Source organism: Topomyia yanbarensis, chromosome 1 (assembly GCF_030247195.1).
Source record: "Topomyia yanbarensis strain Yona2022 chromosome 1, ASM3024719v1, whole genome shotgun sequence".
Lineage (NCBI taxonomy): Eukaryota > Metazoa > Arthropoda > Insecta > Diptera > Culicidae > Topomyia > Topomyia yanbarensis.
In genome coordinates this window covers 192019081-192032641 of record NC_080670.1, presented here as the reverse complement: position 1 = coordinate 192032641, position 13561 = coordinate 192019081, and the positions used below count along the sequence as shown (strand labels likewise).

At 39.1% G+C, this 13561-nt stretch overlaps 1 protein-coding gene across 1 annotated transcript in view; it reads left to right on the top strand.

Annotated features, from left to right (window-relative positions):
• LOC131685312 (tyrosine-protein phosphatase non-receptor type 23) overlaps positions 1 to 8431 on the top strand; it is a 28541-nt gene extending 20110 nt beyond the window's left edge. Inside the window, exons 2-3 of the mRNA XM_058968954.1 lie at positions 7206 to 7526; positions 7589 to 8431. Of these exons, the coding sequence (XP_058824937.1) occupies positions 7206 to 7526; positions 7589 to 8323 (1056 nt within the window). The 3' untranslated portion in view covers positions 8324 to 8431. The remainder of the gene's footprint in view (positions 1 to 7205; positions 7527 to 7588) is intronic.
• Positions 8432 to 13561: the final 5130 nt, after the last annotated feature.

Sequence of the window (13561 nt, the reverse complement as noted above, 5' to 3'; positions counted from 1 at the left end):
CATCAAATTTTGACGCTTTATGCATTTTGTTGTCATTGGCATCAATAATATCGGTTCGATTTTGAAATTTTCCCCTTTTTGAACAAAAAAAGTTCAAAAAAGAACTTTCGTTAAAAAACTTTTTTCTCAAGATTCCATCAAATCTCGACGTTTCATGCATTTTAAAGTCATTTGGCATCGAAAATGCAAATTCGATTTTGAAATTTTCCCTTACTCCCCCCTTTGAACAAAAATCGTCAAAAAAAGTCAATTTTCGTCAAAAAAATTTTTTTGAGATAACATCAAATTTTGACGCTTTATGAATTTTGAAGTCATTTGGCATCAATAATACTGGTTCGATTTTGAAATTTTCCCCCTTTTGAACAAAAAAAGTTCAAAAAAGAACTTTCGTTAAAAAACTTTTTTCTCAAGATTCCATCAAATCTCGACGTTTCATGCATTTTAAAGTCATTTGGCATCGAAAATGCAAATTCGATTTTGAAATTTTCCCTTACTCCCCCCTTTGAACAAAAATCGTCAAAAAAAGTCAATTTTCGTTAAAAAAAAATTTTCGAGATAACATCAAATTTTGACGCTTTATGAATTTTGAAGTCATTTGGCATCAATAATACCGGCTCGATTTTGAAATTTTCCCCCTTTTGAACAAAAAAAGTCCAAAAAAGAACTTTCGTTAAAAAATTTTTCCTCAAGATTCCATCAAATCTCGACGTTTCATGCCTTTTAAAGTCATTTGGCATCGAAAATGCAAATTCGATTTTGAAATTTTCCCTTTGAACAAAAATCGTCAAAAAAAGTCAATTTTCGTTAAAAAAAATTTTTTCGAGATAACATCAAATTTTGACGCTTTATGCATTTTGAAGTCATTGGCATCAATAATATCGGTTCGATTTTGAAATTTTCCCCTTTTTGAACAAAAAAAGTTCAAAAAAGAACTTTCGTTAAAAAACTTTTTTCTCAAGATTCCATCAAATCTCGACGTTTCATGCATTTTAAAGTCATTTGGCATCGAAAATGCAAATTCGATTTTGAAATTTTCCCTTACTCCCCCCTTTGAACAAAAATCGTCAAAAAAAGTCAATTTTCGTTAAAAAAAATTTTTCGAGATAACATCAAATTTTGACGCTTTATGAATTTTGAAGTCATTTGGCATCAATAATACCGGCTCGATTTTGAAATTTTCCCCCTTTTGAACAAAAAAAGTCCAAAAAAGAACTTTCGTTAAAATTTTTTTTTCTCAAGATTCCGTCAAATCTCGACGTTTCATGCATTTTAAAGTCATTTGGCATCGAAAATGCAAATTCGATTTTGAAATTTCCCCTTACTCCCCCCTTTGAACAAAAATCGTAAAAAAAAGTCAATTTTCGTTAAAAAAAATTTTCGAGATAACATCAAATTTTGACGCTTTATGCATTTTGAAGTCATTTGGCATCAATAATACCGGTTCGATTTTGAAATTTTCCCCCTTTTGAACAAAAAAAGTCCAAAAAAGAACTTTCGTTAAAAAAAATTTTTCTCAAGATTCCATCAAATCTCGACGTTTCATGCATTTTAAAGTCATTTGGCATCGAAAATGCAAATTCGATTTTGAAATTTTCCCTTACTCCCCCCTTTGAACAAAAATCGTCAAAAAAAGTCAATTTTCGTCAAAAAATTTTTTTCGAGATGGCATCAAAATTTGACGCTTTATGAATTTGGAAGTCATTTGGCATCAATAATACCGGCTCGATTTTGAAATTTTCCCCCTTTTGAACAAAAAAAGTCCAAAAAAGAACTTTCGTTAAAATTTTTTTCCTCAAGATTCCATCAAATCTCGACGTTTCATGCCTTTTAAAGTCATTTGGCATCGAAAATGCAAATTCGATTTTGAAATTTTCCCTTACTCCCCCCTTTGAACAAAAATCGTCAAAAAAAGTCAATTTTCGTCAAAAAATTTTTTTCGAGATAACATCAAATTTGGACGCTTTATGCATTTTGAAGTCATTTGGCATCAATAATACCGGCTCGATTTTGAAATTTTCCCCCTTTTGAACAAAAACAGTCCAAAAAAGAACTTTCGTTAAAAAAATTTTTTCTCAAGATTCCATCAAATCTCGACGTTTCATGCATTTTAAAGTCATTTGGCATCGAAAATGCAAATTCGATTTTGAAATTTTCCCTTACTCCCCCCTTTGAACAAAAATCGTCAAAAAAAGTCAATTTTCGTCAAAAAATTTTTTTCGAGATAACATCAAATTTGGACGCTTTATGCATTTTGAAGTCATTTGGCATCAATAATACCGGCTCGATTTTGAAATTTTCCCCCTTTTGAACAAAAACAGTCCAAAAAAGAACTTTCGTTAAAAAATTTTTTTCTCAAAATTCCATCAAATCTCGACGTTTCATGCATTTTAAAGTCATTTGGCATCGAAAATGCAAATTCGATTTTGAAATTTTCCCTTACTCCCCTCTTTGAACAAAAATCGTCAAAAAAAGTCATTTTTCGTCAAAAATTTTTTTCCGAGATAACATCAAATTTGGACGCTTTATGCATTTTAAAGTCATTTGGCATCAATAATACCGGCTCGATTTTGAAATTTTCCCCCTTTTGAACAAAAACAGTCCAAAAAAAGAACTTTCGTTAAAAAAATTTTTTCTCAAGATTCCATCAAATCTCGACGTTTCATGCATTTTAAAGTCATTTGGCATCGAAAATGCAAATTCGATTTTGAAATTTTCCCTTACTCCCCCCTTTGAACAAAAATCGTCAAAAAAAGTCAATTTTCGTCAAAAAATTTTTTTCGAGATAACATCAAATTTGGACGCTTTATGCATTTTGAAGTCATTTGGCATCAATAATACCGGCTCGATTTTGAAATTTTCCCCCTTTTGAACAAAAACAGTCCAAAAAAGAACTTTCGTTAAAAAAATTTTTTCTCAAAATTCCGTCAAATCTCGACGTTTCATGCATTTTAAAGTCATTTGGCATCGAAAATGCAAATTCGATTTTGAAATTTTCCCTTACTCCCCCCTTTGAACAAAAATCGTCAAAAAAAGTCAATTTTCGTCAAAAAAATTTTTTCGAGATAACATCAAATTTGGACGCTTTATGCATTTTGAAGTCATTTGGCATCAATAATACCGGCTCGATTTTGAAATTTTCCCCCTTTTGAACAAAAACAGTCCAAAAAAGAACTTTCGTTAAAAAAATTTTTTCTCAAGATTCCATCAAATCTCGACGTTTCATGCATTTTAAAGTCATTTGGCATCGAAAATGCAAATTCGATTTTGAAATTTTCCCTTACTCCCCCCTTTGAACAAAAATCGTCAAAAAAAGTCAATTTTCGTCAAAAAAATTTTTTCGAGATAACATCAAATTTGGACGCTTTATGCATTTTGAAGTCATTTGGCATCAATAATACCGGCTCGATTTTGAAATTTTCCCCCTTTTGAACAAAAACAGTCCAAAAAAGAACTTTCGTTAAAAAATTTTTTTCTCAAAATTCCGTCAAATCTCGACGTTTCATGCATTTTAAAGTCATTTGGCATCGAAAATGCAAATTCGATTTTGAAATTTTCCCTTACTCCCCCCTTTGAACAAAAATCGTCAAAAAAGTCAATTTTCGTCAAAAAATTTTTTTCGAGATAACATCAAATTTGGACGCTTTATGCATTTTGAAGTCATTTGGCATCAATAATACCGGCTCGATTTTGAAATTTTCCCCCTTTTGAACAAAAACAGTCCAAAAAAGAACTTTCGTTAAAAAATTTTTTTCTCAAAATTCCGTCAAATCTCGACGTTTCATGCATTTTAAAGTCATTTGGCATCGAAAATGCAAATTCGATTTTGAAATTTTCCCTTACTCCCCCCTTTGAACAAAAATCGTCAAAAAAAGTCAATTTTCGTCAAAAAAATTTTTTCGAGATAACATCAAATTTGGACGCTTTATGCATTTTGAAGTCATTTGGCATCAATAATACCGGCTCGATTTTGAAATTTTCCCCCTTTTGAACAAAAACAGTCCAAAAAAGAACTTTCGTTAAAAAAATTTTTTCTCAAGATTCCATCAAATCTCGACGTTTCATGCATTTTAAAGTCATTTGGCATCGAAAATGCAAATTCGATTTTGAAATTTTCCCTTACTCCCCCCTTTGAACAAAAATCGTCAAAAAAAGTCAATTTTCGTCAAAAAAATTTTTTTGAGATAACATCAAATTTTGACGCTTTATGAATTTTGAAGTCATTTGGCATCAATAATACCGGCTCGATTTTGAAATTTTCCCCCTTTTGAACAAAAAAAGTCCAAAAAAGAACTTTCGTTAAAAAAATTTTTTCTCAAGATTCCATCAATTCTCGACGTTTCATGCATTTTAAAGTCATTTGGCATCGAAAATGCAAATTCGATTTTGACATTTTCCCTTACTCCCCCCTTTGAACAAAAATCGTCAAAAAAAAAGTCAATTTTCGTCAAAAAAAATTTTTCGAGATAACATCACATTTGGACGCTTTATGCATTTTGAAGTCATTTGGCATCAATAATACCGGCTCGATTTTGAAATTTTCCCCCTTTTGAACAAAAAAAGTCCAAAAAGGAACTTCGTTAAAAAAAAAAATTTCCGTGTGCTTATAGAAGATAATAAAACTGATAATTCAATACTAATATTAGCTACCACACAATACCGTCATGTCACTCTCGTGATTGAATTTTTATGCTGGTTTAAATTATGTCGATGTGGTGACCGGCTCAAAATGATTCAACCAGAAAAAGCCAAGTGCTTTGAGCTATTAAGAACACCCTACCTCCTCCTAGCAATCATAATTGAACGTATCACGTCAATGCGACACGATAACAACAATGTACACGCTTAACCCAGCACAAAACTGGCCGTCCTTGAACGTGCCCATACCGATCGGACATAATTACCCGTAGAACATACAAATACCTCAATTAATGCAATGCCTAAAATCTTGTTCTTTTATCACACGCCTCGACTGGTTCCGAACATTTTCGTTCAGCGTTTCTAATCACGCATAAAAAAAAACTAAGGGGGATGCCAGAGTGAACGCGATTCGCGACGCGACGCGATGCGGAGCGATTTTTGACACATCGCGCGACGACGCGCGAACGAGCTCCGTTCATTTGATTCCTGCAAAATAATACAGTATATGCCAGAGTGGAAGCGACGCGATGCGATGCGCCAAGCGATTTTTTGCGCGATGCGCGACCAACCAGTACATGCACAGGTTTTTCGCGCGAAATGAGGCGATCAATTTCAAAATTTAATTTCACTATGACGGATGAGGATGTTTTTGTCGATGTCGCAGCACTCATTGGACCTGTCTTCCGAAGGTGTGCGCTGTGGGACCAACAATTTCGCCATTACCGGACCTTGTGAACCAATATTGGAAAGATGTTTCGGATGAATTGGGAATACTTGGTAAGTAAAATTTATAAACAATTTTTAAATTGCTTTTAATGAGTACTGTGAGTGACCAAGTTTATTTTTCTCAAATGTTACACTGGTTCTAAAGCCTATATTTTTTTTTTAATTTCAGGCGATGTTGCAAAGAAAAGGTGTACAAACTTGCGTGACACTTTTGGACACGAACTGCGTAAGCTGCCGGTGTTGAGGTCCGGGGATGCTGGCCACTAAATCGTTTCCTCTAGCTGACCGCATTTCAAAAGTCTACCTTTTGCGTCAACAAATGAAGTCCCGGCAAACAAGCGACAATCTCAAGCCGCAAAGCAAAGTGTTTGAGAACGTCGAGGCATTGGAAATCCCAACTAGTCAACTAGAAGCATTCGAGGCAGCTGATAGCTCCACTGGGCGATCATCAAGTGCTCCTGTCCCACTTCCCACCAAACGATATAAAAAGAACAACGAAAAGAACGCTCAAGCAGAACATCTTTTAGAGTTTGAGCAGAGGAAGCTAGAAGCTCTCGCGACATGGATGAAGATGAAGCTTTCTTTGATAGCCTGCTACCCATGTAAAGAAATTATATACCCCAGAGAAGCTTCGGTTTCGAATTGTGCTACAATAGACAGGATTATGTGTAGGAACTTGAATGTTTTGTAAGAAATCTTCCCCTCGCTAATAACATCTCTATATCCTTCCCTAGCAATGATAACATTGTGCAACATACAGATAGCTTCGGTAATATCTACGGTCATTCCATTCAATTGGTTTCATCGCAGTCTCCATTTAGCATTTATTGCCCCGAAAGCAGACTCGATCGATTTCTTTGCTCTTGAATGTCTGGAGTTAAAATATTCTTCTGAAACAGTGATATCTCGTCGAGCAAATGGTCGCAAAACATGTTTTAACAGCAGGTAAGCTTCATCAGCTAGGAAAACATATGGCATGAATATGTTTGTTCCGGGGAGATTACTATCTGGTGGAATACCTAGTTGTCCCGGTTCCATCAAGTACTAGAAAAAAACCTTTTTGTAGTTGTGGAACATTGTCCCAGAGTGTGGCAGATTGTTCCGAAATTCGTGAAGATATAGTACGACGGGGAAGGTAGGGGTAGAGCATTACCTTAGCGTGATTATAAGCTTATCTTGTGGTTCTTTTGCAGTTGTAATAACGTTGGCCCACTCTTTAGTAAGAACAACTTCAATATGGCTTAAATTGTAATCGAACGTTTCGATACTCATACGGGTACAGTTGCGACATTTGTTTGGATCATTTAGCACATATTGGTACAGGGTGATACTCCCCGTATTCTCCTCTTTTCCTATGGATCGGATGAATTTAAAAATCTTTATTTCTAAAAAGACATCGCGTACGCCTTCGAACATGACATATTTTTCGTCTGAGCCTATTTTCATAGAAACTTTTCAACTCGCAATCCGTTCGACACGTCAAAACAACTTTTGTTTACGTATAACGCATATGGCCATCGCTTCCAGTCGCGTTCACTCTGGCTATCATTTCGCGTTGGAAATCGCGCGCAGTTCGCATCGCATCGCGTCGCGTTACGCATCGTGCCCACTCTGGCTTCACCCTAACTTATCGCACCAAGATGCAATTAAATCTTCGCCAGCGCAGCCAATCGATCATTTTAAGGTCTCCCCAGCTGGTTCACTGCAGTGTTTGACGATCACTTTTCGAACCGCACTCGCACCGCAGCTGTTTTGTGATTTATTACTTATTTACCTTCACTTACCAACCGTTTGTCTGTCTCTGTCTTTCATTACCTCTTTTTTTACCTTCACCCAACCAGGTCGCGACACTCGTGCTGCTGCTGCTGCTGGTGTCAACGTTCTGTGCCGCCCCAGCTTACGGCGGTTTACTGCGGACACCGAAGGTTTACAATGCGGTGATAACGACCGACGAGAATTTGACCCCGAGCCGGGCCTATCCCGTAGTTCAACCGGTGGTGCACGAAACTGGGCTAACCTATCCGTTCGGTGGGTTCGGACCATTCGGTTTGTACAATGCGCTCAACGGCTTCCCTGGATTCTATCAGCCTCAACCACCGCCAGTTGGAACTAGTGCCGCTCAGAATCAGGGAAGAAATGCTTTCTACACTAGCCGGGAAGCGGTAAGAAATAGTTAAATTAATTAAATATTCAAAGAGTAATGGTTTTTTTTCTTCTACCATAGGAACCTCTACTTCAAGATACACCAATCGAAACAATTCCCGGAGCAAAACCTTATCCGGAAACCAACCTTCCGCTACGTGAAGCACCAGTGCCGGAAATTATCCCCGAACCAAATAACAGCATCGCTCCGAAGGCCCCCGAAGGCCCTCGGCCGAATTTCGAGCCTCGTCCAGCAGATCCGAAAAACCAGCTACAGTTGAACGAGTTTGGCTACCCACCCAGCCTCATCCCACTGACATCGTACAATGGAAACGGCCAAAACCCACCAGCCTTCAACATCCAAGGCTATCCCTACAATTTCCCCGTACTCTATGACTCATTCGGAAATTACAATCCAGCACAGTACCAGTCCGTGCTACCACCTTTCGGGTACTTCCCTCAGCTTACCCAACCGAATCCCTACTTCACCCAAAACATCACACCGAATGGTCCGGCCGGAAACGCAGTTGATCCTCTTCTATTCAATCGGAACGGTCGCGAGCAGGAACTGCAGGCTGCGGCGGCAAAAGAAAACTTACCGGATGGTGGAAATGGGGCTCCATTAGGAGTGCCGGAGCCACCACCGGCTGGTCCAGGATTGGTCGAAAAATTAGTCGAAGATAGTAAATCGGAAGGGGCACCACCCGGGGCAGACCTAGCTGATAGTATAAAAAATAATGCGAATAAGAATCAAGAAATTCCCGACGTACCACCGCCACCGATTCCATCCGGTGCGAAGGAAGCCGAACAGCTCTGAATAGGAAGCTGCGAATGGTGGTCCCTCGTACGCGCGTTTTACATTTGTAGGATACTCATTGTTCATCGATCGTTTTTTTATAAATAAATCTGTTTGATAAGACCTGGATTGTAATCACACTGTAATATTCGATGACTTGCCATCAAAACTGTTTTCCATTTACAGTGCTTTTTGTAGCAAATAAACAATCGCCCTCGTTTGCGTTTTTCAGTGAAAATATATTAAAATTCTTATTTTGTGACTAGAGGTGCGAACTTTGTTGTTTTGTTGGAACTCTCCAGAGACTATGGCAACCACTCATCGGATTCTCTGTTTGCCACAAAGCCCCAGTGTGCTTCCCAAGCGATACCTATTCTGAGCTATAACATTTAAAACTTTGGCTATAACGGAAAGCTACGCAATGGAAGACAACATGAAATACGTCGTTGAGCATGATAATGTTAGGACCAAGATACCAATTTATATTGACATGACATGACGCGTATGAAGGACAGACTCCTGCGGGTCCTACGTTATTACACAAGAAGACACACTACGAGAAACCATGTACACAAACCTCTAACGAAGCGATATCAACTGCAAGCATACCCATCACACAGCCCTTCATCAACATCAACTAAATCACAAACCACCGGAGTTGCAGCTCAGGCACCAACGAATACTGGAACAACAGAACGTACGCACAGTGTGAACGATCATTGTGATGTGCCTGATGTGCCTACTACTTCCCAAACAACTGCCAGCATCACCGAGAATAAAGTAAATAACAAATAACACGGATACGCGACCGTGACAAGTAGGCCCCACAAGCAACTCAAACCAGGTAATCGTGAAAGCCCATACACCATTAACAGCGAGAATAGCATGAACGAAAGCGAGGCAAACGAACCAAACATTTCTTTCATCGCGAGGTGCATGATTTGAATTTTGTTTTCTTTCAAGTTCACGCAGGGATGTCAATTTTTTCAAGCTCGGGCTCAAACTGATATTATTTACATCAAGCTATCCAGCAGTTTTCATATAACAATTACGAGAAATTTTTGGTAACAACGGTAGGTTTTGCAACTCTCAAGTGGAGAGATAATGGTTGTCAATGGAGATTGCCAGGCATAGCGCAGGGAAGCTACTTGGGATCATTGATGTTTCTGATTTACGTCCATGTCGTGTTTTAGTACTGAAAACTCCTCGCCGGTACTGCACAAGACCATCCGAATTCCGGTGAAAGACTTTCTGGCAGAGCTCTTCCTCCCAGACTCCCATAACTTTTTTACTGTCCAAGCTCTGCCTGCCAGACCCCAGAACTTTTTAACTGCCGAAAACATGCGGAAAAGGCAATGTCGATTGAAAGGTAACGAGGGGAATCAGTACGCTTTCGACTGTCCTGATTTTTTACGCGTCTGATATGGTCACCCTAAACTGAGGCATCTTTTTGATGCCGAGATTCGTCACGATCTGCTGCTACTACGATGGCCGCCTTCCTCCTCATCCAAAACCAAACAACACACCGCATCGCCGCATAGCTGTCATCGCCGATGCGCACCATAGTCAGCCAACTTATTGCTGCGAGAGGGTGCGGTCGAGGGAGACAACACTCCGTCATTTGGTGATGCAATAAACTTATAATTTACTTAATATAACTTAATTCTGAACGGATTGATACATTGATTGGCATTGGTAGGTTCGGAGTGGATTCGAATTTCCAACATTGCCTGAGAATGTTTTGGAATGGCCGAAGAATTGAGTTGCTCGAAATTAACGTTTTGACAGTTTCACAGTGCTCGATGAAATCAAAACAGAACATTTTCAGCAACATAGCTGCAGGAACAGATCAAAACAAAAACATAAATGTTGTTGCCAGAATTATTGAAAGATTCGAAGAAAGAGTATGTAGAGTTGCCAGTTACATCAAATTGGAGTCAGAATTCGAGAAAAATTGGACTGAGAATGGATTTGTTGTAATTTCTTCGAATATTTTTAGCAACACTCGATTTAGAATTGTTTAAATTTTGCAAAACCAAACAGAATATTTTGAAATTTTTAACGGAACATGGAATCCTGACGTCTGCTAGGTTTTTTTACGAGCGGGTATCCCCAGTATAGTTCAGCCGGAAATGAGCCGGGATTCTGGCTGGTTCTAGTTAGAATTCTGGCTCCAGTAACACAACTGATTCTAACTAGAATCAGTTGTGTCACTGAAGCCAGAATGCGAACTAGAATCAACCAGCATTTTGCCACATTTTACGGCTAAACTTCACTGGCTCTATTTACATTTTCGTAGACAATCCTAACAACCCAGTCGCCGCGGCAAGCAAAAATTGAGCAAAGCGAAATTGATGCTGGCAGAGTTTTTGCGAGCATTTTGCGCGATTTGTGCGAGAATTCTGGCATTGAATTCGCTCAAATGCAACAACCGTTTCTGACAGAAGCGGTTAAACTAACCGATGCTGCTCGATTTTAGCCAGTATCCAGCCAAGAATGTACGGTCATAACAGTTTTTGCAACCGACCGAGACGGTTGTGCCTCCAGGTGGAAGGTTTTGTTCTCGAGAGAGTGACGGAGTGCGAGACGCTGTATGCGTTATTGTGGGAGAGAGAGAGACAAGTTTGTTAAGTGTGAGTCGACAGTTGATACGTCGGAGGCGTGGTCAACGGCATCCTCGACAAGTGGTGTTTTGACAGCAAACCGCGGGTAGACGAATTTGCCTACCGCGGTGGCAGAAATCGACAGTGATCGTGCCTGTACACGCAGAAAAAATATAGTGTATTGGTGTCGTCGGGCAATTCTAATCGACGAGAGGGAAGCGTCACAGGTAGACCCATTTGCTCTATTTGTCTACCGCAGAAGTGGTACGACGAATAAGGAAAACAAGTGGCACCGAAAAGTGCCGCATCGACAGTGGGATTTTCGCAGCAAGCCACAGGTAGCCACATTTGTCTACCGAGGTGGTGGAAACGGAGAGAGCGCGCTTGTGGTGGTGATACCGACGAGCAGCTTAATCGGAGAGAGTTTTGAAGTGTTGCAGGTAGGACTATTTCTCTACTGAAGAAGCAACGCGACGAAGAAGGACAGCAAGTGTCACATTGTCAAACAACGGGCACCGAGTTTACAACGTAACACATGAGGTGTGTTCTACCGGTGTCTTCGTCACCTAATAGATAGCAGATAACAGGTATATTTTTCATTCCTTTTTGTGATAGTTTTTCTTACTAGGTAAAATGGATGAAGAGATGGGAGAACGAGTAACAGACCCTCCCCCTAAGCCTTATGCTGAAAATGTAAATCCGACTAGAATTAAAATTTACCCAGAGTCGTCAACGGGACCATGGATTGTATTTATTAGGCGTAAAGCAAAGGCGCTAAATATCATTCAAATTTCTAAAGATTTGACTTCGCGATTCTCGGATGTAAAAGAGATCGTCAAAGTTAATAAAGATAAAATACGCATTGTCGTTGGTAGTCTCAAACAAGCCAATGCAATTGCTTCTTGCGAGCTTTTTACGCGTGAATATAGAGCGTATATTCCTTCAAAGGAAATTGAAATTGATGGGGTCATCACAGAATCGAGTTTGACTGTTGATGACTTAGTTAAGCATGGAGTTGGTCGTTTCAAAGACACCATACTTAAAGACGTAAAAATACTTGAATGCAAGCAATTGCATTCAATATCACACGAAGGAGATAAAAAAGTTTATCGACTGTCTGACTCATTTCGAGTGACTTTCGCTGGGTCTGCGCTGCCCAACTATGTCATTATCGATAAGATTCGTCTCCCTGTTCGCCTTTTTATCCCTCGTGTAATGAATTGTCTTAATTGCAAACAGCTTGGCCACACAGCCACTTACTGTTCCAATAAGGCACGGTGTGGCAAATGTGGGGGTTCTCATCAAGAGGATACATGCAATGAAAATTCAGAAAAATGTTTAATGTGCGGAGAAAACTCACATGAGCTCCCTGCATGCCCCATTTATAAATTGCGTGAGGATAAAATTAAACGATCCTTGAAGGAGAGGTCTAAGCGCTCCTATGCAGAAATGTTGAAAAATGCTACCCCTAAACCCATCTTCTTAGAAAACACTTACACATCTCTATTTTCGGAACAGTCTGACTCTGACGGAGCGTGCGAAGGTACATCATTTGTTTTACCCGGAAATTCCAGAAAAAGAAAACAGTCTTCTTTTCCCAAGCTGCCAAGCAAGGGCCTTAAAATTTCTCCACCAATAGATAAACTGCGCCCAAAACCGAAAAATTCCGATTCAAAACCGAAATCAATTCCGCCCGGTTTTGGGAACGTACAATCCAAACAGAACACCATTACTGGAAATAATAAAATTTCGACTTCCTCTGAGCCTCAGCCGGGGGTAGGATTATTGAAATTTTCTGAAATTGTTGATTGGATTTTTAAAGCATTCAATATTTCTGAACCACTAAAGAGTATACTTTCAGCTTTCCTCCCAACAATTAGAACATTTTTAGAGCAGCTGATTGCTCAATGGCCCATCCTTGCAGCGATTGTATCTTTCAATGGGTAATTCACCTCCTCCAATGAAAGATTCCATCACTGTTTTACAGTGGAATTGCAGAAGTATCATACCTAAAATTGATTCCTTAAAAATTTTACTGCATAATTTAAAATGCGATGCTTTTGCTCTATGTGAAACATGGCTTACCTCAAACATTAATTTCAACTTAAATGATTTCAACATTATTCGCCTAGACCGAGACACCCCGTATGGAGGAGTGCTTCTAGGAATTAAAAAGTGCTATTCTTTCTATAGAATTAACATCCCCTTGTTTGCGGGCATTGAGGCTGTAGCTGTCCAAACGAACATTAAAGGTAAAGACATGTCTATCGCTTCTATATATATACCTCCCAAAGTTCAAATTGGACAACGTCAAATTTTAGAGGTAGTGGAATCCATGGCTGCTCCGCGTCTGATACTGGGAGACTTCAACTCGCACGGAGTATTGTGGGGTTCCCTCTACAATGATAATCGATCCTCTTTGATATACAATGTTTGTGACGAATTTAATATGACAGTTTTAAATACTGGCGAAACAACACGCATCCCCAGACCTCCTGCACGTCCAAGTGCATTAGATCTATCTCTGTGCTCGACATCACTTCGGTTAGATTGCACGTGGAAGGTTGTACCTGATCCTCACGGTAGCGATCATTTGCCAATCGTTGTTTCAATTAACAGTGAATTAGGCCTTACGAATTCAATCAATGTTCCTTAT